The sequence below is a fragment of the Myotis myotis genome, unplaced genomic scaffold (genome assembly GCF_014108235.1).
Source record: "Myotis myotis isolate mMyoMyo1 unplaced genomic scaffold, mMyoMyo1.p scaffold_m19_p_18, whole genome shotgun sequence".
NCBI lineage: Eukaryota > Metazoa > Chordata > Mammalia > Chiroptera > Vespertilionidae > Myotis > Myotis myotis.
Window position 1 is genome coordinate 32,897,486 of NW_023416322.1, and position 24,994 is coordinate 32,922,479.

Here is a 24,994-nt window from a genome sequence, read left to right on the forward strand (position 1 = left end):
TTCTATTTTGTCAAAAGCCAGACGAAACAGTTCACGCTTAAACTCTACAGCTGGAAATTATAATGGGAACTCTGAACGAAGCTGTAATAAAGCTTTTAGGTATAATGAAAAGACCACCAGACTAAATAGTAAACATTCACTTAATATTAATTTTGAATCTCGAATTAACAGGTAAACTTTTAAAAAGGAAAAACACAAAGAGTTAAAGCACCATATCCTAGAATAATATAACTATAAATTGTACTTTAAATCAATTAAAAAGAATCAAAGTTCTTAAAAACAAAAAAAATTTCAAAAAGGCCACCCATAGAGTAAATTTGCATAGGAAAAGGACCACAGATTGAGCAGAGACTTGGTTCAACTTCTAGCCGAACCACTATCTATGTACCTTGAGTAAATGTTTAGCTCTTCTGAGACCCATGATCATCTGTAAAAAGGATATTTCATAAACTCTACCCCTCATACAGTTACTGCAAAGCTTACACAAAATAAAACACTGTAATCAGCACTCATTGGGGTGCTAATAAACATCAGTTAACTCCCAGCCCCCGGCCCCAGTCATTTCTTTAGGTTGTATAAAGCAGAACATACTAATACAGGGCTGAGGCCAGGAAGGACTTCATTCATATGAAGTGGAAGAACCTTGGACTTTATCCTGTTGGTGGGGAGGAGAGCAAACAACAAGGTTGCCATTGGAAACCAAAGAATTGGGAGGAGTGACATAGAGGAAGGAAAACTGTGGCAAGAAACCAAGGGAAGGGGGTCACTTTATACGACAGCAGATCAAAATAAATAAATATTACCATACTGGATTTACCCATCATGTCTGCCATCTTTTCTAGAAATACAAGAACACATGGAGAAAGAAACATCTTACAAGGATCTTCACAGAAAAGAGGAATTTATTAAACATCCTGGGGTAAGAAATGTTGGTAAACTATCATTTCACTGGGAAAACTTGCCCCATGATTGGGTTTTCCTATTTCATATCACAGCAGGAAACTGAGTGTGGTATCAAAGAAAAACCAGCAACGAAATCACAGCATCATTTCATCTTGACTGTTCAGAGCTTAGACCCACACGGAGCCCTTCTCCTCACCCGCAGGGCAAGGGAGAGAAGAGAATGGGGCCAAGTCCCTAACCAGCATCTCATCCCACCCAACACCACTGCGAGGGACATTAAAAAGAGAAAAATTCAAATCTTTCCCGTTATTGCCATGTAATTAACTTCATAGTAATTTTTTAAGGTGAAAATAAAAAATAAATTTTTTGAAAAATCTACCAGAGAAATGGCAAAAGCTAAAGAGAGAAGACAGAAAGAGCAGAGGTTTGGGAGTGAAGGCGTAGGATCAAGACACCAAGTAGAAATTCTAGGGGAAATCCAATTCTAGGAAACCCAGTGGGAAAGTATTACAAATGGACAGTTTGGGGATTAAAAGCAGAAATGTGTGCCTTTCCAGAAAATCGTGTTATTGAAGTTTTAAATTTTAAACCCTTTTAACCTTTTTTTTTTACTCATAGTCTACAGCTCAAAAAAGTACTCTAAATAATTAGCTGCCACAGATAAGGGAAAGCAATTCTTAGCACTAAATACCAGGTAGGGTTGGCGGCAATCCAACATCAAGACTTCTTTGCCGGGCACCATCCCTCACGGGTACTGTAGTTTCTTCTTTATATCATAACTTATTCTTGGGTTTCCACATTAACTCAATCAATTTCTCTCAAAAAAGGCTCAGTTCTTAATCACTTAATCAGTTCTTAATTGTCTCCACTTTCAGTTAGATAAATAAACAGAAATGGGATCTGAATGTCTGCAAAAAATCACTTAGCTTTCAAACAGAAGTGGAAAATCTGCCTAAGTCAATATCAGAAACTTCCAAGGGGTTTTAAAATTAATCAAGGCTACTCTTCTAATACTAGTATCAGAGGCAAAAAAGTCTATTTCTGTCCTATGTGAAAAAAGGATATGAAAGAGGGAAAAATAGAAATGTAGATGAGTGTCATAAAAATGTATCAAGAGCACCTGCCCAACCCTTTGCATAATTACAGGACACAACAATAAGATGAGATGGAGTTCTGTCTGTGAAGAAACAATAAGCTCTGAACTCTTGAGGTCTCTATAACTTGTACTTTTTTTTTAAGTTGGAAGAGGAATATTCTAATAGCCTTTTCATATAATTATGAATATTCTTTGATATGACAACAAAATTTGACAAGTTGTAACCCCTCCCCTCTCTCCCTCCCGTTTTTATTGAGATATGACTGACATATAACATTGTGTAAGTTTAAGGTACACAATGTGATTATTTGATATACATATATATTGCAAATAATTACCACCATAAGATTAGTTAACACATCCATTACTTCACATAGCTACCATTTATGTGTGTGTGTGTGTGTGTGTGTGTGAGATAAAAACATTTATATCTTTACATTTAAGCACGTTCTTTTCCTCTCAGATATTTATTACGCATCTACTATGTTCCAGGCAATGTGCTGCTTTCCCCAGATAACCTCCGAATCCGTCAGTAATGCTCTTCTCTCACAGCTGCCCCAGCAACGAGCACGGTGCTGAGTTCAGAGCCACGCTCAGTAAGTACCTGTGAACACATTCCTTTAAGTGAACACAGGAGAACGTAGATGGTCAGCACATGACCTCGCACAGAGACCTTGTGAAAGGTGCCTACTTCTACAGCAGCCTGCCTCTGGTTACCAATCCGTGCCCCCGTCCCCGCCTGGCCGATTCACCACACGGTACATACCTGTCCACTGAGGGGGGCAGCGGCAGTTGTAGGTATTGACCCCATCCACACAAACCCCTCCGTTCTGACACCGATGGTTGGGGCAGTCATCAATATTCCGCTCACAGGTGCTGCCTTCAAAACCTGGTGAGAGGGAGCAAGAGAAAATGATGAACTCTCTGAAGAAGAACTGATCTCTCTTCTCCCGCCGGACAGGGTCATCGAACAGCCCTACTTCACTATTTCAGTTCAGCAGCCAGCAGCTGCTCAACCCAGGACTCACTCCATTAACAAAAGTCCCCAATCTTCTGCCTTCTCTTGCCTCCAGCATAGCTAGACAGTTAGAGTGACTCATTATGCCAATGGCATGCTTTCGCAGTTACCTCATAAGTATTTCAAAGTGTTTCATGAAATAAAAGCCCAGTGAAGATAAATCTCCACTTGGGACAGCTTTTTACTGGTTCTTAACAAAAGGATATTAGATTTACCTCAGCTCGCTGCTAGATTAATGAGAAGAACAGATAAAAGCTTATCTCATTAGATTTAAATTCCTTCCCCCCCTCCCCCGCCCTCGCCTTAGGATGATTGTTTGGGAAAACTAGGTGGGGATGAAAGGCATAAGAAAAATACTGGAACTTAAAGTCTAAAGATATAAGTCAAGTTCCAACCTCACTACCTATTAGTATAAGCTGCTTAACACATGGTAAATTCCTAACTCTGAATCAGCTTCCTCGTCTGTAAAATGAGGCTGACTCCACCTGCCTGGCCTGCTTTTCTAGGTTGTTATAAGTGCTACATTACAAGCCAAATGCAAAAGAAATATAAAAAGCTATCTTAAAATGGGGTGGCCTTCTTACTAATTAAACTTCCCAAACCTTCAAATTCTTCACCTCCCTCTCTACATTTATAGCACTGCTTCCTTCCTCTTGATTTTTGCCATTTATGAAAAATGAAACTAGCACCTCAAACTTCACCCCAACTAACCACAGTAATTTATATATTAGGCTTTTCCCCCTCTCTCTCCTTCATACCAAATCCCTTAACTATTAAAATAGAAGACTACCAGCTTTAAAACGAGAGGATGTTCACTAAGCATTGTCCTACTTGAAATATAGTATGACTATGTACTTGGCCTTTTCAAAATGTCCCTTAAGGTTCCTCTCTCACACTCAACACACTTACTGAGTCTTATACGAGGCACTGGGGATATAACAGAGAGTACAAGAGACAGAGCCCCTGCTTTTGGGGCATTTACAGGCCGGTGGCTGGGAAAGACATCAATTACACCTTGCTTTGTTCACTTTACCGCAAGCTACTGTGGTAGTTAGCCTACATCTGCTCTGTTACACTGGAACACGGCTCGTTTCTCTGAATGTGGCGGCAGTCATGTGCGTGAGTACAGACCAAGTGGCCACAGTGATTTCCCAGAGACCAAAGGAAATCAGCTCAGAGAAGATGGGGATGAATGAAAGCTTGACTGAAGAGAATTCTGGGCCTCTCTGTATTTGGGACTCAGGCCATTCAAGCAGATGAATCAGGAAGTAAGCTTGAGAAAGACTATGAAAAGTTTTATAGACCCAGATTTGTAAAAATTTATCATGTTACTCATATATCTGTTTAATTCCTATGAACATCTTACAAACAGGCTGAGTAAGAAAATGTTATGATAAAGCGAGGGCAGATCTGCAGATTTGCCAAGCAGCAGTTCCTGAACAAGAGCTGAGGTCTGTGTTCCTAGTCCAGTGCTGTTAATGGAAACAGTCTTGAGAGAAGTGAAAGATTCCATTTCAGGGTGTGGGAGGGCCGCAGGGCTCCTGGCCCACCACAGCTAGAACTTGTGTGGGCTGGTGAGGTTCTAGAACGGGTAATGGTCATCCTCCCCCTAGTTTGATCTCTCTGGTGACTAAGACTAAATATTATTGACTAGGGTGTCAGTAAGATGTAACCAAACTATAAGGATTGGAAACTGTGACCCTGAATTCATACAAGCCAACGCTACAACTAACTGAATTCACCAACCACAGACAAATTAAGAAAGCAGAAGCATTTCAGCATAACCACAACATATAAGAAAGAAAATGTTCTCTTTGTATGACTGACTGACTGTTTTTGAGGTAGTTCTTCCCTGCCAACAGGTAGAAGGAGAGAGGTGAAGAGAAATTCATGGTTAAAGTGTGGCCTCTGAGGCCAAACTGCCTAGGTCCCCTCTCCTCCCTGCCATGCAATACCTGAGTGAACAGAAAAATACTAAACCTTTCCTCTCTGGGGGAATTAATAGGACCTACCTCAAAGGGATGTTGTAAAGATTAAATGAGTTAGATATTTAAAAAAACCTTAATTCAATAAATGGTGCTGGAACAATTAAATATTGACATGCAAAAGAATAAAATTGGACCCCTTCCTCACACCATGCACAAAAATTAACTCAGAATGTAAGAGTCAAAATTATAAAACTCTTAGAAGAAAATTCAGGAGTAAATCTCTGTGACTTGGATTAGGTAAAGCTTTCTTAAATATGACCCAAAGCACAAGCAAACGAAAACAATGTGAGTGTCACCAAAATTAAAAACATTTGGGCTTCAAAGGAAACCATCAAGAATGTGAAAAGACAGCCTCCAGAATGAGAAAAAATATTTGCAATCATATATCTGATTTGTATCTAGGATATATTAAAAACTCACATATATAATGAAAATACAACATATACAATATAAAATAAATAATAAAATATACAATAATAAAAAGACAACCCAATTACAAATGGGTAAAGGATCTGAATAAACATTTCTCCAAAGATGATATACAAATGGCTGATAAGCACATGAAAAGATGCTTGACATCATCAGCCATCAGGAAAATGCAAATCAAAACCACAGTGTGATATTACTTCACACCCACCAGGATGGCGATAATAAAAAAGATAGATAATAAGTGTTGGTGAGGATGTGGAGAAACTGGGAAACCTCATACACTGTTGGTTAAAATGTAAAATAGTGCAGCCACTTTAGAATAAGCCTGGCAGATTCTGTAAAGGTTAAATAGTTAAATTACCATATCACCTAGTAATTCTTCTCCTAAGTATATGTCCAAGAAAAATGAAAACATATATCCACACAAAAACTTGTGCAAGAATGTTCACAGCTGCATTATTCATAATAGCCAAAAAAGCAGAAGCAGTCCAAACGTCAATTCACTGACAAGTGAATAAATAAAATGTGGTAAATCCATACAATGGAATATTATTCAGCCATGAAAAGGAATGAAGTATTGATACCTCCAACAACATGGATGAACTTTGAAAACTCAAGTAAAAGAAGCAAATCACAAATGACCACATATTATGTGTTTCTATTTATATAAAATGTCCATAACAGGCAAATCTATAGAGACAGAAATTAGATTAATAGTTGCCTAATGCTGGAAGGGGGTTGGGGAGTGAGTACTAATGGGTACAGGGTTTCTTTTGGAGTGATAAAGTTGACAATGGTGATGGTTACACATATCTGTGAATTAACTAAATACAACTGAATTTTATATTTTAAAAGAGCACATTATACAGTATGCAAATTTTATCTCAATACAGTTCTTATATTGAGGAGAAAAGCACTTAAAACAGTACCTGATGCATAATAAGTGTTCTACATTTATTAGCTATTACTGTTAATCAGTGGGATCAAAGCATCCCTTGGAGGTTATACACTCTAATCCTCTTATGTTACAGACAAAGGAGTTGAGGGACACACGCCAAGTTTGCATGACTAGTAGGTAGGAGTCTGTACTGCACTAGGAACTTCACCCAGTTTTGATCAGTACGTTCTCGGGACCTTTGAGTTCTCTTTCAACAATCTGAAAAACTGACCTTGGGTCAAAAGTTCCCACGTCTGAGAAAAACTCAAGCCAAACCAGTTCTCCAAAGTTAAGACAGAATTTATGCTTTAAAAATAGAGACACAGAACTCCTTTTGGAAATAGCTAGCAAATTCTTGTAAGGAAGCCTACGCCACGGGGGTGGGTCAGGCTTGTATGAATAAGTTACAGTGCAATCACTTTTGAAAACTATATTTTTAAGGTTTTAGGGGAAAGGGAAACAGACGCGTCTCGGACCTGTGTGTGGGATGGGTGTAGCAGACTTACAGAGAGGCTCCCATGACCGTACGAAAAGGAATCTACTGCTGAAAGCCAATTCACGTCCTTAAAAGGCCACAGGGAGAGAAATTAAACTTAGAAGGAACATTTTAAGGCTGTGCTGTTATAAAACTGTGGGCCATGTAGCTGATAAATAATGACAGTGAGGGTGGGGAGCAGAAGAGAGTCGTTTGAACTTGTCACCCCACACAGAGAACAGCATCCCTCAAGAGAGCATCCGTAGCTTTCCATTTTCAGACGCCGGGAGGTGTGAGGGTGGAAAGGCTGGGTGGAGAGGCACAAAGAGGAAGGTGAGATGGCCAGCCAGGGCTCTCAGGCCAGGCTGAAAGTCATCAGGAAAAGTGTGAGGAAAAACCCAGGGATACCAGGAATGGTGGGGACAAAGACAAAAAGGTAAACATCTACAAGTCTATCTCTCCCCCACCCCTGGAAAAAAAACCTGTCACAAAAGCAACTGGTCCGATTTTCTTAGCACACATCTCTCATCCTCTGATGAGCCCTGATAAACTCACTGACCTCCATGACTGGCCCATGTATCCTCTGGCCACCCCACCCACCCAGGCTGCACCTTGCTTTGGGATTTCCCTAATGCTTTCCACTTTCCTTTCTAACTTTATCACCAACGAAGCCACAGAAATGAATAAGGGGATTCAAAAGAAATAAAGTCAGTACATATTTTAACATTATATAATACTAGAGGCCCAGTGCATGAAATTCCTGCACAGGTAGCATCCCTAGGCCTGGCCAGTGATCAGGGCCGATCAGGTTCCCCGCCTCCCCACCTCCCCACTTCCTCCTTCCCTCGCTCCCTCAGTGCCCTGCCACCACTGGTCGCCCACCATGTTCTGTGCTGCCCCCTGGTGGTCAGCGCATGTCATAGTGAGTGATCGAACTCCTGGGTGAACTCCTGAGGGGACAATTTGCATATTAGGCTTTTATTATATAGGATAGGAATTCTCTTCTCTACTACATTCAGTTCACTGACTTGTCAAATATTCATTGAGTCTCAATTTTGTAGCAGGCATTAAGTTAGGTGCTGGGGAAAATGTTAGAACAAGAGTGTCTATTGGGAAAGCTAACACAAATAACCTGCTGGAGGTACACAGGTTGTCAAAGGTCTCTGGAGGGTCTCAATCCCCAAGCGGGCAGGGAACCTAGAAGGCATTTCAGTGAAATAGGTGCCTTTGACGCATTATAAAGAATGAGTTCTAGCCCAGCTGGTGTGGCTCAATGGTTGAGCATCATCCTATGAACCAGGAGGTCACAGTCTGATTCCCGGTCAGGTCACATGCCCAGGTTGCAGGCTCCATCCCCAGTGTGGGGTGTGCAGGAGGCAGCTGATCAATGATTCTCATCATTGATGTTTCTATCTCTCTTTCCCTCTCCCTTCCACTCTGAAGTCAATTTAAAAAAAAGAAAAGATAAGCATGAGTTCTATATAAAAAGGTGGGTGGGTGGGGGGAGGTGACAGAAAGCTGAGGAGGCGGCACGGGCAAAACCACTGAGCGAGCGTGGAGAACGGGAAACACTTCCAGGAATATCGAGGAAAACTGGCCTCGGGACCCGAGTCAAAGGCGCTGAAACGCTGCGCCCTGAAAAGTGGCAGGAGCAGACTTCTGCATCTGCTCCAGAGAAACCTGCCAGGATGTGACTACACGATGCCCAGGAGAGCGTCACGTGCCCCTGCAAGAATGCGGGAGGAATTCCTGCCAACAGTTTTTAAGCTCAGCAACAGCAGAGCAGACACAAAGCCACGAAATGTGTGTAAGCTTACTTCAATGATATGGGGATATGACACATAATTGCCCTGTGAAGTAGAGGGGTGGTTTACAAAGGATACATGTTCATTGATTGGAGAGGACAGATCAGACAGCTTTTTATGAAGTTAAAAAAAAGTCACAGAAGAATTAAAAAGGTGTGGGAGAGAAAGACAGAGGGAAAGAACCTTGAGGACTGTTCCATCCAGCTGTGAACCCACAAGGCACAGTCAGGAGGTTCAAACAACCCGCTGCTTTCTGGCTACCTGTGTGACTTCTTTAAATGTCCACAAACACCAAACCAGCCTAACTCATTCTCTCTCCGCTAGTTGGCCCTAACCCCAAAATACTGGGAGTCAATGACTCAATCATTTATTTTCCATTTTGTTCTTATGTTAACATTACTCTGGCAGAGTGCCCTCCCCAGGGCATCTGCTAAATACCTGATGGTAGCTCATGAAGATTTGGATGAACGGTTGCTGATCCCGGGAGAAGGCAAACTATGGTTCCTTGGTTTACATCTATTAGTTCCCTCTTGAATATATTATTTTTCCTTCCCTCTACAGAGAAATACTTCTTTGTCACACAAGATGAGTCATTTCTGCAGTTTTAATTCTCCCCCCAGGAGTCTTACAATAATACCAAAACCAACTCACTGAAACAATAGTGCCCTTTGCAGGCAAGAACTATAATTAAACCATTCCAATATAATCACTAACTTATGTGGGGTTCACTGACTTTCAGAGTGAAGAGCACTCTAAACTTCTTCTTCTCCAGGGCTAGAGAACCCAAGAACAAGAGGAGGAGCCAAACGAAGTCTAAGATGCAAGATACCTGGAAGAAAACGGTAAGACCAAATACTGTGCCCAATACCGTGAATTACACTGAACTCAGTAAGTAGCTGTGGGCCTGTTATGTACCTGGCACTGTTTTTAGGTGTGTGGGATGCATCACTAACAAAAACAAAGACCCTCGCTTTCACTCGGGAGAGGGGAGGACGGAGCAGAATTTGGAAAAGACAGACAATAAACAATGACATATGAAGTAAACTATGTATTATACAGTGAGAAGATGGTAAGTGTTATAGAAAAAGAAAAGAAAAATTAGACACGGGCCAGTAATGGAGGGGACTTGGGGGATGGTTACCATTGAAACTGGTGATCGGGGGAGGCCTCCATTGGATGTGCAAAGACGTGCGCTGGGAGGGGAGCAGCCACCTGGGAGTCATGGGATCCCTTCACAAGCTGCTCTGCCTCCTGCTGACTTGGCTTTCCCCCAGTTTTAGAAGTGAAATATTGATTCTCCTCAAATAAGGGTGTTATTTACATCGAGATAGTGATTATTACTTTAAGTAACATTTTAGTCATTTAGAGTAATGTGGAGGGCAATGGAGGGAAGGGCAAGGAGAATGATACTGCATTTATCTAAAAAAAAAAAAAAACTTTCTAAAAGAAAATTATCTTCCAGGCACTATTTCCCATGTGGAAATAAAGCTAATATTTTCTACACTCCACCTGGGACATAAAAACGACCAATGTAAAAATCTTACAATGTAAAAATCTTACTGTGTAAATACCTATTTATTCACAGTATTACTGCATCATCTATTGTTTTTGCCTTCTTTTTTAACTTCCTTCTATACATTGTCCAAGCTGATGTCATCTGTTTCATAGAACACGGAATCCTGAGAGGCAAGAACCAGTCTACCTGACTATTTTTAAATGTCTGCAAGATGTCATACATAGGCTGATACATGACAAATACCAGTCATCCACAACCAGAGGTATCTCTTTTTTCTTATAACATGAACCTACTTTCCTTTTTAACTCGAATGCCTCAAAGCATTTAACAAACGTTTCACACATATTCTAAGCACCATCAGGGGGAGAGGAGCAGTGAGGGGTGAAGCAGCCAGATGCAGAAGCGCAGTCAATGGAAAGAGCCTACCTGGGTCGTAGGACTCAGCCCGACCCCGTGTCAGCTGTGCACCTTTGGGTAAGTCACTTGACATCTCCAAATTGTGTTACTTCACCTGGGAAAACTGGAAAAATCATACCTGTCCCCACAGTTTTGTGTAAATGAGCTAATGGATGCAAAAGAACCTGGCACAGTGCCTGACCCATAAAAGGCATTCAATACGTTACTTTTCTCTTCGCCAAATCTCCTCCACACCCCCCATCCCCAACACCCCCCCACACCCTCCCCACACACTTCATCAGTGAGTAAATAAACGTCTTGCTTTAAACTACAAGCAGTGCGTTAGAGACAGCCAAGTTCTCCTCACTCCATCCCCCTGGCCCTGGCAGCCTCTCGGCGGTGGAATCCCTGGTTATTTCCTTTCTCAAGGAGGAGATACTATTCTGGTTTGACAGATCCTTTCCTGGACACACTCGCAGAATTCCCTAAGGTTCTTATCGTGGCTAATGGATAACAATGCAGAGACTATGGGAGTGAGTAATCACTCTCTCCTGGCTAAAAACTTCCTTTATTGACTTCTCGAACTTCCCGTCAGCGTACTGCTGCCAAGTCACCCTCTTGTTCTAGGCAACTATTAAAAGTAATTCTCGTGAAGCTGAAAAACACATTTAGCCTCCGACAATAAATCACATGAACCTCAATTACTAGCCACTTACACGAGCAGACTATTAGGACATTAGACTATTGGAATATTTGTAAAATTAAATTGTTTACATGCCTATTTCCTTCCTTAACCCTTACAATAAGAACAGGAGTGAAGAAAGATATCTTTCCATTGTGCTTTACACAAGATAATGTAGAGCAGTGGTTCTCGACCTTCTGGCCCTTTAAATACAGTTAGTTCCTCATGTTGTCACCCAACCATAAAATTATTTTCGTTGCTACTTCATGACTGTAATGTTGCTACTGTTATGAATCGTAATGTAAATATCTGATATGCAGAATGGTCTTAGGCGACCCCTGTGAAAGGGTCGTTCGACCGCCAAAGGGGTCGCGGCCCACAGGTTGAGAACCGCTGATGTAGAGGATAGTAGTATTATATGTCAATAAAGGTTTATTTAGTGTCTGCAATGACAGCATTGTTTATTCTTCATTGAAAGAGAAACTGGAAGCAAGGCAACAGCAGCTTACTCTGGGGGCTTACAGTGAAACAGTAAAAGTTGCTATCCCGTTGCCGTGTCTTGTATCACTGTATCCCACGCACACAGCACAGTGCCTAGAACGTAGCTGGCGGCCAATACGTTTTTACTGAGTGAAATGAGTAAGTTACCATTTGATTTTATCATGGACCAACATATGGCCTTTCATCCCCCGAAGATAAAACACACAATCCCATTACAGGGGAACTGTGCCCTCAGCACCGGAACCTAAGACCCCCCATTCCCAATGAGCAGTGAGACCAACTTCTTCTTGAGGCAATTCTGCTTACTTTGCACATTATTCTCCCCTCCAGTTTTCCTTCTTTTGTTTTTTGTCCTGAGGATATTTGTATAAAAACAGAATCGTTGTTGCTTAGTAATTCATCTGCTCCAGCTGCGTGTGTTCTGTTCCCAATCAAGATTCTCGGTTTTCAGCCTCCTCATCATTTTCATAAGGAGTTTGGTGAATTGGCCCACTCGCTGCTTTCTCCACCTCTGCGGAACGCTGGGCCCCACGCTCCCATGCACTGCTCCTCTTTCTGTTTCTAGCTTGAGGTTATGCATGATTGTGTCACATATAATCTGTCCGCGCTCATCATGAAGTGCTCGTTGATGAACAGAGCACCACACCCCACCCCAGTTCCCAAACTCTCTAGCTTCGAGTCAGGGCAGGGTTACCCCACAGTCAGAGAGGGGGAGAGGGTTCTGAGGGCCAGAAGCCAGGGAAAGTCACAAAAGCGTAGGGGGTAACATTTAAGGAGATGGGAAAATATTTTTTTTTAGAGGTAAAAGCAAATAGGAAACTTGATCACCGATTATGGTAAATTCCGTTTAAAGCACTTCATTAATCACACCTATTTTTCGATGTCTAATTCTCTTGTGTGTCTTTCCATGCCGTAGACTTGTCTATATCTTTCCCACAGCTGTTTCTCTCATTTCTTACTGTTTCTCCAAAAAGGACAATAAACAGCTTCCTCGCCACATATCATCATAAACCCTGACATGTTAGATTACCTCCTGCTCAGTTTATATATCACACGGGGCCCATAAAAACTCCTCCCTCACCAGTAACCCACCTCACACCAAATTTTCACTTCCCCTTTTCCCTGCTGGGAAGGACACTTCCTACAGGAGCGACCCAGACACACCCACCACCTCCTTCTGTGCACAGGTGCATCTCCCAGTCCCAGGACACCAGGGGACTCCTCACCTGGAAGGCAGTTGCACTCAAAAGTGAAGTCGCCGGTCTGCCGGCAGGTGCCTCCATTGACACAGGGTGAGGGTGCACATGGCACGTAGGGGCTGTCGCAGTGCTGGCCGGTGAAGCCCTGGGGGCACTGGCACTGATAGGAGCCCGGGAGGTTGAGGCAGGTGCCACCATGCTGGCATTGTCCTGGAATGTCACACTCATTGATGTCAGTCTCACATTTCTGCCCTGTGAAGCCTGGCAGGCATTTGCAGGAGAACTGGTTGGCCATGGTGGTACAGGTGCTTCCATTTGCACAGGGATGAGACAGGCAGGCATCCGTCCATTGGCACAGCTTACCTGGAAGAAGGGGAACAGAGCTCAGTACTGCCCATGGGAATGGGGGTCGGCCCCATCCTCCACACACCACACCTTCCACCCAATAGGTGACACCAGGGGGTTACTGCATAGAGAATCCCTTAGCTCTTTGAATGAATAAAATGTATTGATATCTTCCACAATCTATAATTACTAAATAGACCTCTTGGAGGAGATAAACAAGTCAATAGTACTTTTTTTCCCTTTAAACACAACACACATGCACATATGTTCTGGGCAACATTTTACTAAAGTGGTCCGGCTATCAATGTTGCTTGATGTATTTGAAGAGGATGAAGAATCTCTGACTCCTTGTATATGAAAACTAGACAAAGCTAGAAGCTGTCATGAGACTAGAGTCTAGAAAGGTAACTCCTGTGCACTCTCTCAGGTAGGAAAGCCCAGGAGAAGCAGGAAGGCTCCCGCATGCTGGACACTAGGGCATGACTCCAAGGAAGCAAAGCAGAGAGAGGTAGAAAGAGGAAAAAACACGCCCATCTACTAATAAATTTGGTATTCATGTGGCTTTTTGTTGTCATTAGCTTAAGCTTTTTTAAAAAAAACCCACAAAAGATGTGAGAACCCCTTGAATTTGTTACACTCCAAGTGGTTGTCAAAGTAAACATCCAAGTCTTTGACCCCCATAGGGAAGCAAATGGGGTCATACAGCTTTTCTAAAATAGAGAGGTGACACGTGAGCACACAGAAGTGCTCTCTGCCCATCACGGGATATAAATCAAAGAAGAAAGTGCAATAAAAATGTGGGCGCAACACATATATCTCAGGGTGCTAAGCAGAGAGAAAATGCAAAAGCTTCTGCTTTTCTTCCTACTTTTTCTTCATCCCACTGAGAGACATTTACCTACGGTGGAGAGGAGGTTCAAATGGTTCCTCCTCACAACCATGTGTGCCAAGTGTTTGCCTACAACGGAAATAGAAGGGTCCCTGAACTTGGTTTCCCATCAATGTGACGTGCTTGGGGCATTAACTTCTGGCCCCTGTTTCTTCCTCTAAGAGTGGAGATTAGCTAATAAAGTCTGACTAGGAAGGGGATAAGGCCATCACAAAACCAAAAGGGTGAACTTGACCTGTGACAGACAAAAGTGGCAGATGTGCAAAGATGACCAGAACCCTGCAGATACACCAAGGAGAAATCCTTTTAATGACAAAGCAAGGTGTTTTAATTTGGGGGTCATTTCAGAGTAACATTTAAATTATAAAGAAGGCATTACTGCCCTGGCCAGGTGGCTTTTGGGTGGAGCGTTGTTCTGTACACCACTGGAATTCTCTCCTTTGTTTGTGGCCTGAGAGACGCTTTTTGTTATGCTGACGTATCAGCACGAAAGGGTCGCCAGGTCTAGAAGGGAATTTTTGTTCAACAACTGAGACATTTTGTTCCCTGAACAACTTGGTCAGAACTGAATTGTTCAAGATGGGAGATGTTCAAAAACGAAGAGGTTTCACTGTATTCTCGTAACCACCAGATCTCTTCAGTGACTCATGGCATCAATGCTATCGCAGTCATGATGGAGATGGAGATAATGGATCATCCCAACTATTTTCTACCCTTACCAACACACTTCAGTGAAAAATCAATAAACCAAGAATTCCAAACTAACTGATCCAGTCTAGTTTACTGAGTATGTTTTTCATTTTTTGCTTATTAGATTTACTGAATCATTGGTGGTGTCGGGGACAAAACGGTTCTCCTTTTCTCATCTAACTTAATAAACACTTATGGCTCAGATCTACCTTTGAAGAACCCATAATCCAGTCAGATGAGAGCCATGTAAAAAAATTAATTACAATAAATTGTGACACATAAAATAATAGAACATAGAGACAAACTGCCTAAAAGACTCATGAAAGGGGCAGGAAGACAGAGTTTTAAATAACATTGGGCAATCGCCAATTATAGAAAAGGGCATTCCCGGCAAGGGGATGTGCAACAGCATGGAGGCAATAGGAAGTATGACATTTTCAGGAAATGATGAGAATGATGGCGTGACTAAAGCTACATGATGGCAGGGAGGTGAGGCTATAAAAAGATGTAAGGTCTAGACTGTGAAGGGCTATGGAAACCATGAAAAGTGTTTGCAGCTTACCCTGTGAATGACAGGAACTCACTGGGCATTGTACTCAGGTGACTTTACGGTATGAGTGGATTTGCATTTACAATTAAAGGCATGACAATGTGACCAGTGCACAAGATGGGGAGATGATAAAGGCAAGGAGACCAGTTAGGAAATGACTGTGGGAGTCCAGGTGAGACATGACAGGGACCTCAACTGCAGAGTAGGAGAGCAATGGAGAGGGAATAGACTGATGAGAGGCAATTCACAGGGTGGGTTGGGTGACTGAGTCTAAGGGGGGTAAGGGCCAGGGAGAGGGAGTTTCTAGTTTGAAGTACTTGGAGTGTACCACAATTTATATCAACATGTTGAGTTTGAGGTACCTGTTGAATTTCCAAGGATAATATGCAATACTTAGTTAGAAATATGAGTCTGAATGTCGGGGTCAGGGTGGAGCAAAAAAGATGACTACCAGAGTCATCAGCAAGTGATGAAGATGAAGACAAGAACAGTTAAAGTCAGCAGAGACAGAGAGTACCTGGGGAGAGCTGAAGTAAGACTTAAAAGAGGCCTCAAAACAGAATTCCAAGGAACACAAAAATGCAATGGATGAGGACAAAGCAATGCAGGAGCAAAGGGAATAATCAGAGTTCAGAAAGTCAGAACAGCCAATGCCCTGAATGTCTAGGGAGAGGAGATTTCAAGATGCAAGTAATTAATAGCATGAACAGCTTTTCTGCCGGCAATAGTGAGGTGATTCTGGTCCCCAATTCTGACAGGTATACTTTACACAGTCAAATGCTTCTGAGTATTTCTTTCTCTTTCTCCTCTCTTAAAACTCTCAAAAAAGAAGCTAAAAATAGTTGTCCGGAACATTCCAGTAACTTACCATAATGTTAAGTATGTACCCAGTTGGGGGACCTTAAGAGGCAGATGTCAAGAGCTAAAAGATGCTAAATAAAGACACATACTGAGAATAGGAAAGTTTGGGCCCAAGTCCCACTGGATACCTGTGAAACCAACTTGGCAGGTGCACTCATAATCATCCTGGCTGAGCACACGGCAGGTGCCTCCATTCAGACAGGAAGGAGATGCATAGCAGGGATGCTTGGTCGAGTACTGGCAGTCCTCGCCTGTGAACCCCGGAGCACACTGGCATGTGGCCTTCCCCAACATGGCCTGGACCACGCATGTCCCACCATTCTGGCAGCGGTTCTTCCCACAGGGGTCTCGATGTTGACAATATTCTCCCAAGAAGCCCTCTGGACATCTGTGTGGAAAAGAGAGTAGTCCATGAAAACACTTGACTTCTTATAAATAAAAAAACTTAAAAGACCATGCATTCCAGTCAAGAAAACATTAGATTGAGAATCCACAGGCCTGAAGACACAACTGCAAAACTGCCTTGATTTAGGAGAAGTGTTTAGAAAAGTTAATCACACATTCCCATGTCCTTTTGAGTCTAGGCTAGGGACAGAATACTAGGTGGTCTAAGTGGTGATTCAGCATGGTCTGCCATGGCCAGCCAACATGGCTCTTATTTAAAGCAAATTACAACCAGAGATTTTTTTCCATGTACATACAGACTGATATGGTATAATGGCACCTTTTTGTGTAGCATTGTTGATATTTATCTGTTTAAATTCCTCTCCTATTTAAAATACATAAATTACTGGACTTCCAGTCAAGATGGTGGCATAGATAAATGCAGTACCCATCCTCCCACAACCACACCAAAATTACAACTAAACTACAGAACAAACATCTTTCAGAAACACCTGAAATCTAGCTGAACGGAAGTCCTACAAGCAGGGATTTAAAGAAGAAGCCATATCGAGACTGGTAGTCAGAATTTAATAAATGTTGAAATTATTATTCCTGCCACTGAGAGTACAGACTCTAGAACCAGACCACCTCTATTTCAGTCCCAGTTCCCCATTTATTCGATGAGTGATCTTGAGCAAGTTACTAAACCTTCTTTGTTATAAAATGGATTTAATAATCAGGCCTACCTCATCAGACTCAAATAATTATAAAGCACTAAGAATTATATCAGTACATAGCAAAACACCATGCATTTGTTAAGTAAAATAAAATCACTGGCTCACTACTTCAACAACAGAACAGTCTTCAGTGTGGGCGGATCCCATTGTCAGAAAGCTCTTTCTTCCTGATGTCTTAAAACTCTTGCCTCCCTCCTAGGTATATACCCAAGGTAGCTGAAAACATGAGAAGTCCATACAAAAATTTGTAAAGACATTCGTAGCAGTACTGTTCACAATACCAAAAAGTAGAAATAAATAAAATGTGGTACATCCAGACAATGGAATATTATTTAGCCAAGAAAATGAATAAAGATCCGATACATGCTATGACCTGGATAAACCTGGAAAACATCATGCTAAGTAAAATAAACCGGACACAAAGGCCACAGATTGTGAAATGTCCATTTCTATGAAATGTCCAGAATAGGCAAATACACAGAGATTAAAAAAAATAGTGCAGCCAGGAGTTGGGAAGAGGAGGAAATGGAGAATGACTACTAAGGACTAGAGAGTTTCTTGGGGTGGGGAGGAGTTAATGAAAACATTTAGAAATTAGATCATGGTAATGGTTACACATAACTGTGAATATACTAAATTGTACACTTTAAAAGACTAAATTTAATAGTATGTAAACTTTATCTTTTATTTTCCTTTAAATTCTACCTCCCTACAATTTCCACGTATTGGTTATCCCTGTTAAAGGTACAAACCTCTGCTTTCTTACAGAAGCCCTTCAAGAATCCAAAGATAGTTATGTTGACCCTTTGTTTTCTTTAATCCAGGATTCAATCCTTTGGCCTATTCCAGGGGTGGGCAACCCCTGGCACGCATGCCAAACATGGCACGCCAGTAACTTTTGCTGGCACGCGAAACCCTCTCTTGTAATCTTCCATTTACAATTTTCTTAATATCGACTTTTTTATTTTTCAGATAAATTCAGTGTAGGTGCATCTTAGATAAATAAATAATTAACAAGTTATCTTAAAGACCATAGACATGGATTGACGAGAGAGGGGAAGGGCAATTTCTATGCCTCTCCCTTAACTCTCCCTGCCTTCCTAGATCCGACCAGTGTTTTGGTTTCATCCACATACGCCTGTGAATCTTTGTTCTCAGTGATGAATTTTGTTAAGTATCGTAATAGGAGTAGCCTGACGGGATGAAAGTAGTAGCTCGTGCATATCTCTGAGGGTCACGAAATATAAACCTGATGTAAAATCTCTGTCATCAGTGATGCAGCAGCAAAAGTCCCACTGATAATATCAAACGGAGTCATAAAGTTTTCTGTCGGACTATCAGTGTACATGTATACATTAAAAAATAAATGTATTTTTCATCATCATATACTGTGTTTTTGTCACTCAAATGAATAATTTTATTATTTCTTCAAGGTTCTTCACATACGTACACCTTAAGAGATATCAAGTAGGTGTAACATGTTGTCAAAAAATTAGGGTTGGCAAACAGAAGAATTTTGAGTCAGAGATTTTGCTGGTTTTGGCACGCATTCACAGAAAGGTTGCCCACCCCTGGCCTATTCCTCAGTACGGTACAACTATTTCTGGCTCAGTCGGCGTGGCTCAGCAGTTGAGCATCGACCTATGAACCAGGAGGTCATGGTTCGGTCCCTGGTCAGGACACATGCCCGGGCTGTGGGGTGAGAGGAGGTAGCTGATCAATGATTCTCTCTCGTCATTGATGCTTCTCTCTCTCTCTCCCTCTCCCTTCCTCTCTGAAATCAATAAAAATATATTAATTAAAAATATAAATAAATAAATCAAAACCTCAAAAAACTATATAAATAAGTTATTTCTGGACTTCCTCACTATTTTAGTAGCTCTCCCATGCTTAAGATAACAATAGTAATAATGACAGTCACCAACATTTTTTAAAGCACTTACTATGTATTATGTATTTGCTAAGCATTTTACAGCTTTTATTACTCCTTGTAACAGTATATTATATTATGATCTCCACTCTGCATATGAGGACCTTGAAGCTTAGAACGATTAAGCTAGTAGGTAGCACAGGCATCAAACCTATCCTGCTCCCCCAACTGGATGATTCTAGTTCATCCAAAACCTCTTTAAAGCGTGGGGCCCAAAATGGGAAAAACAAACAAACAAAGAAAAAACATAACACATATGTTCTTTTTGGAACAGCACAGAACTGGACATGATGTTTCCACTACAGCAGCCTAACACGTGTTCACTTTTTTAAAAGCCACAAAATACTATTATGTGCTCCCAGATGATTTCCCCCCCACATGAACTACTTTTATAACACATTTCTTTATCCTTTAGTCGTACAACATGTTTAACCCAATAATTTAACCTATTATTTGTTCCTTTTAAATTCACCATGCTGAATCTTTTCTCCAAGTTTTCTTGATTGAGATGCCTTATCCTTCACAACTAGCATTAGTGCCCAGCCCTTCAAATCCAAATCCCTTAGAATCTGAGACCTGCTCCTCTGCCCCACTCCTACCAGCTATCTTACCGCTCGGCAGTCCGTAACACAAACTCTCCTAATCACTTCCATACTCTTGTATGTGGTTTCCTATATAAAAATCATCTTTCTACTTTACAGTGAGAAACATCATCCTTTCCCTTCTGTTATGTCTAATTTATGTTCCTTTCTTCCATCTTTGCTTCAAAGATCTGCTCAAAACCAATGTCCTCCATTTAGTCTCTTTCAAACCATCCTACCCGTCTCTGTCCCTCCGACAGCAGATGCAGTGCCGTGCTATGCGCTACATTATTTGTACAGTGTGGCTCTTCTTCCTTTAAGCCACCGCTATGTCTTTCCTATGCCTTTGTCAAACTCCCATTTGATTCTCTGTGTGAGGTGGAGGGAGAGGAAGGGCATGTCTTGAGACCCTGGTGCAGGTTCCTTGTATACTGGGAGCATTATGTACCATTAGGCAACTGATTCCAAAGCAGCTTAAATTTGCCCGGCCATGTGGGTCAGTGGTTGAGGTTTCACCTATGAACCAGGCGGTCAAGGTTTGATTCCCAGTCAACCCGGTCGGGGCACATGCCCGGGGTTGCAGGCTTGAGCCCAGTGCGGGGTGTGCAGGAGGCAGCCGATCAATGATTCTCTCTCATCATTGATGTTTCTAGCTCTCTCTCTCTGCCTCTCCCTTCCTCTCTGAAATCAATAAAAATATTTTTTTAAAAAGCAGCTTACATTTCATATGATGGATAAAGTCAGTTTTCCAATCAAGTCCGCTAAAAAATTCCCTTCCAACCCCATACTGCTCTGCCTGGTAGAACACAGGCCAACTCAACCCTAAGAATCATCCTGAGGTACAAGATTAGCCCTCAGTCCCCAGGAGGCTCGGCAGGATTCTGGACATGGGCAGGAAGGGGAGAACTGGGTAAGGACGACGGCTAGAAATAAAGGGCCCGTGTTTCCCAAGGCAGGAGACCTTCCACCTCTGCAAATCCCTGTTCAACTGTAAGACAAGTACACACATACTCCGTTAATCTGAGTGGGAATTAAGACTCGGCCTGAAAACAAGGGCTTGAATACCTCTCTTCTTGAGGTGGCCCAAGCTGCGTGTGGGTAGAGGCTGGAAACATGGCCAATCACGCAAGTTCCCTCGCAAATTCTACTGCACTAACCCAGGAAAGCGTTTTTGAAAACGGCCAACATCTTGAATACAGATCTATGTAAAATATAACCCAATAAACCTAACAGCTGCCTTTTGTTCCCGAACTATTTGAACGCCTGCCTCCTGGAGGGAACAGATCGCTTAGTTCAGTGGTTCTCTCGGCAACACCCTCCCATTCCGTCCCCCCTTCTCCAGCCCGGGAACTCTGAAAGAGCCCAGTCCACAGAGGAGGCTGGGAATACAGAGAGAGCTGTGGGAAGGGGAGCTGGTTTTCCTGTAAAATAATTCCCAAAACTGACCTGAATACCTATCAGGTCCATGCAGGAGGTCACAGCTTGATTCCTGGTCAGGGCACATGCCCGGGTTGCGGGCTCCATCCCTGGTGTGGGGTTTGCAGGAGGCAGCCAATCAATGATTCTCTCTCATCATTGATGTTTCTATCTCTCTCTCCCTCTCCCTTCCTCTCTGAAATTAATAAAAAATATATGTTTTTTTAAAAAGAAATGCACTCACTCACTGTTACTATTCCAGCACACACATGGGGAATGAAGTGCAGGGGAGGGAGGGAGAGAGGGAGAAAAACAAGGGACTCCTCCTAATGGAACCAGAAGACTTTCCAATGGAAAGGATGCCCACACAGCCCCCCTCGGTCAAACAGATGAGAACCAGACCCCGGCTCTCACATGTCACCCACAGCCTGGATTCGTTTACATGTAGCCACTTTACAGATTTCAACGGCCCTGGGATTTGAATAGCAAGTCCAAGCTCTCTGGCAGTGGCTGCGGGTCGGAATCAGTCTCCCTAGTAATGCAGGACAGAAAAATTTGTCCTTTCAAGTTTCCTGAGTGAATAGCCACTCGTCTAGAGAAAAGCTGAAACACTGTAGCGCCGTGTCAGCTCCAAGATGACCGACGTCTGAGCAGGAAATAAGCCCCTTTCCAAATAAAAGCCAGTGTTCTCTGTCCTTGTTTTCTCCACCGAATGTTCTGTATCAGCAGGGTGAGCCCACATTGCAGCCAGGGCTGTGCTGCAGCTTTGCCTTTAGCCTTTTTTTTTTTTTTTTTTTTTTTTTTAAAGCGAGGATTTGGTCATTAAAAAAAATAAAACAACAAAGCAAACCCCTACCGCATACAAGGAGAAGAAAAAGAGAGGCGGGCTTTACAAAACAGCTATTTCAAAATCATGATTTTTAAAAAACTATACAGAATGTGGAACGGAGGGGAAAAAAATGTCTCATGTGGGTTGCGTCGGCCCTGCAGCTGCTCCTCATTAAAGATCCTCTTTACTCCCTCTGGGCTTGTTTCCAGCAGAAAATTCTTTACACAGAACTCTGCTTTCAACCCACTTTCTTCTTGCTCTGGGCCTCCTGGCCCCCCAATCCGCAGTGGCAGCGTGCCCTCGCTGAGCTCTAGAGGGGGGAGCTGTTGTTAAGGTAAATGAGGTAAGGGCAGGAGGGAAAAAAAATAACAAAACCCAGAAACCAAATTAAGCATTGGTCAGTAACAAAGGTCTGCAGTTTGAAAGGGCCCCAAATCAGCCTGTTCTTTTCTGCGACCATAATGCCAGCTTAGTTTCCTGCTCCCCCTGTTAAAGTAGATAAAAATAATTGCTAACAGCCAAGGCTAACTGTAACCAGTGAAAGTTCCTATTTAACATTTCATTCCCAAGGCTCTGGCTGCAAACTTCTAGATGCCTTAGAGCCTACAGAATCCAGTCTACAGTCTTCGGCTGGCATTCCAGAGGCCCAATCCATTAGTCAAACCTCATCCCCCCTCCTCCCAGTACCTCCAGTTTGACATCTCATCAGACTGTCAACTTGTTCATGCGGTAACTCTGTGTGAAGGTAACTAACTGGGTTATGCTAATCACTGACATGGGGGGGGGGGAGGAAAAGAAACATATGCATGAAGATTCCAGTTCACTTCCTTCCTGGTGAAGAGGGAAGAAAAGGGAGAAGCTCAGTCATGTCGACTTCTTCTTCCCTGTCTCACTCCCACTCACCCCCGCCTCCCACCCCACCCCCACCCCCAATACACTATAGCTTACTCAGCAAGAAGGAAAGACAAAAAGAACTAAAAACAGTATTCGAATATAGAGTTAGGACTGGTTACTGGGCTGGTTTGTGGTAAAACACACTTTCCAGGGCTTTGCTAGTTGGATGTAAAGGAAACAAAGACAAATATACCCTCAATTTCTCTCTCTCTCTCTTTCCCTTTCTCTCTCTCTTTCTCTCTATTTTGTATGCACACACACACAACTTTTTAAGCACAACTAGTAAACACTACCAAATACTGCAGGACAGCCCATTTTTCTACTATGTAAATTCGGCTTCCGGAACAGAACATTTCTGCTTTTCTTGTAGAGGTATTTCAGAAAATGTTAATCTTGGTTCCCACATTAGGCTGAATGCTTCCAAATTAAAAGTTTCCCACAGGAAAAGAATTTCACGGGGAATTGTGAGGCTGGGAATCATCTGAAACACCACCCCACTTGGTGTTCATGGGTTCAGCTTTTTCACCGCCCCCCACCCCCACCTGAATAAAGCAGTAAACACACGCTGATTTTAACAAATCCAAACGCAGAAGAAGCTGCAGTGATACAAGCTTTAAAGCTGTTAATTCACAGCATCATTCATCTTCATCAGAAACTATGAAATCAGTCACCACTGCAATGGGAAACCATGCTTTATTTACACAAGAATTTGCACATGCCCTTATCTTCCAGTTTACAGTCTGCGCTCATTTATCAGAACTCAGAAGCTGAACCGAGCACCCAGTCTCTTCCATCATCACTGGGAAGACTGGGCGAGGGCACACACACGGCGCTGAAAGCCTGGTGTTGCTGTTCTAACAGGAGGTGGTCTTTCTCTGTCTCCCAGCACACAATCAGTATCTTCCCATATTTCACTGCTCTGAACCCTGAGGGGGAAAAACGTCTACTTGTGATTAAAACATGGCAAACATACTCTAACCACATGAGTTTACAAAAAGCACCCTTCACGCTAATAGGCAAAAATGAATGAATGAAGCCAGTTGTTCCCAAGCTACGCACTATACAGTAATGGTACACGCTGCAGTCTCTTATGGAGGAATCTAAGCTGCTGATCAATTACACAAGGCTAAAAATGACTGACAAGTGCGTAAAACATGGTGTGGGAAGAGATACACCAAATTTAAAATTGCAGGGAATCGACCACTTCATTAAGTTCATGGAGGACCTTTTTCCAGCTATCATTTATATATATCCTCTCAACACATAAACGCCTATTTTATTTCCCCAGCTCATGATGCATAACATTTAGGAAAGAATAGGTGATATCCCATAATTAGAGTCTGCGTCTGTGGAGACTAATTATGAACTCTGAGAGTCAGTGTCAGCCTTTGCCTGGAAGGAAATGAGTCAACTTTTCATTAGTAATCAAGTCTGTCCGTTTTTTTAAGTAACCCAGAAATTCAAGGCTATAAGTTTTAACAATATGTGATAGAGAATTAGACATCACAATCATTATATACAAATAGGGCTAAAGAAAAAAAAAAAATTAAAGTCAAAGAGGTTCTTGAGGTACTTTTCAGGATGACTGAGGTTTCAGAAGGGGCGAGTTGCCCAGTAAAATAATTCCTCAAGGAGATGTGTCCGGCTTACACAACAGGAACCAGCATTTCAAAATTTTAAAGGGACAGGTGATTAAATGGCTAAGGCTCTACATGGTCTAGGCAAGAGAATCATAACCACTATCAAATGTTTTCCACACAGTAGAGGCAGCCCTGGTTTATTCTGGATAATTGAGGGTTTGGATATATACTATATAATCAGAGGAAACAAGCAGTAAAAGACATGAGCTAATTTGGGGTAACCAAAGATTTGGCTAACAGATGCTTACTCTCTCTGGATCCCTGAACTGGACTGGACGAGCCCAGTGGTGTGCTGGACAGAAG

The 24,994-nt window shown here is 42.3% G+C and overlaps 1 protein-coding gene across 9 annotated transcripts in view; it reads right to left on the bottom strand.

Moving 5' to 3' along the window:
* Nucleotides 1-24,994, bottom strand: part of NOTCH2 (notch receptor 2) — a 130,874-nt gene that overhangs the window by 58,994 nt on the left and 46,886 nt on the right. For 8 of the 9 annotated variants that reach the window (XR_004973367.1, XR_004973368.1, XR_004973369.1 and 5 more), the window contains exons 3-5: nt 16,409-16,668; nt 12,973-13,308; nt 2,766-2,888 (exon numbers count right to left, since the gene is read on the bottom strand). Coding sequence is in view for 6 of the 9 variants with exons in the window: in XM_036344185.1 (XP_036200078.1) it covers nt 2,766-2,888; nt 12,973-13,308; nt 16,409-16,668 (719 nt within the window). In the remaining 3 variants the exon portion in view is untranslated. Of the gene's footprint in view, nt 1-2,765; nt 2,889-12,972; nt 13,309-16,408; nt 16,669-21,358; nt 21,497-24,994 lie in introns of those variants that run through there. The other variant, XM_036344187.1, reaches the window with a different exon arrangement.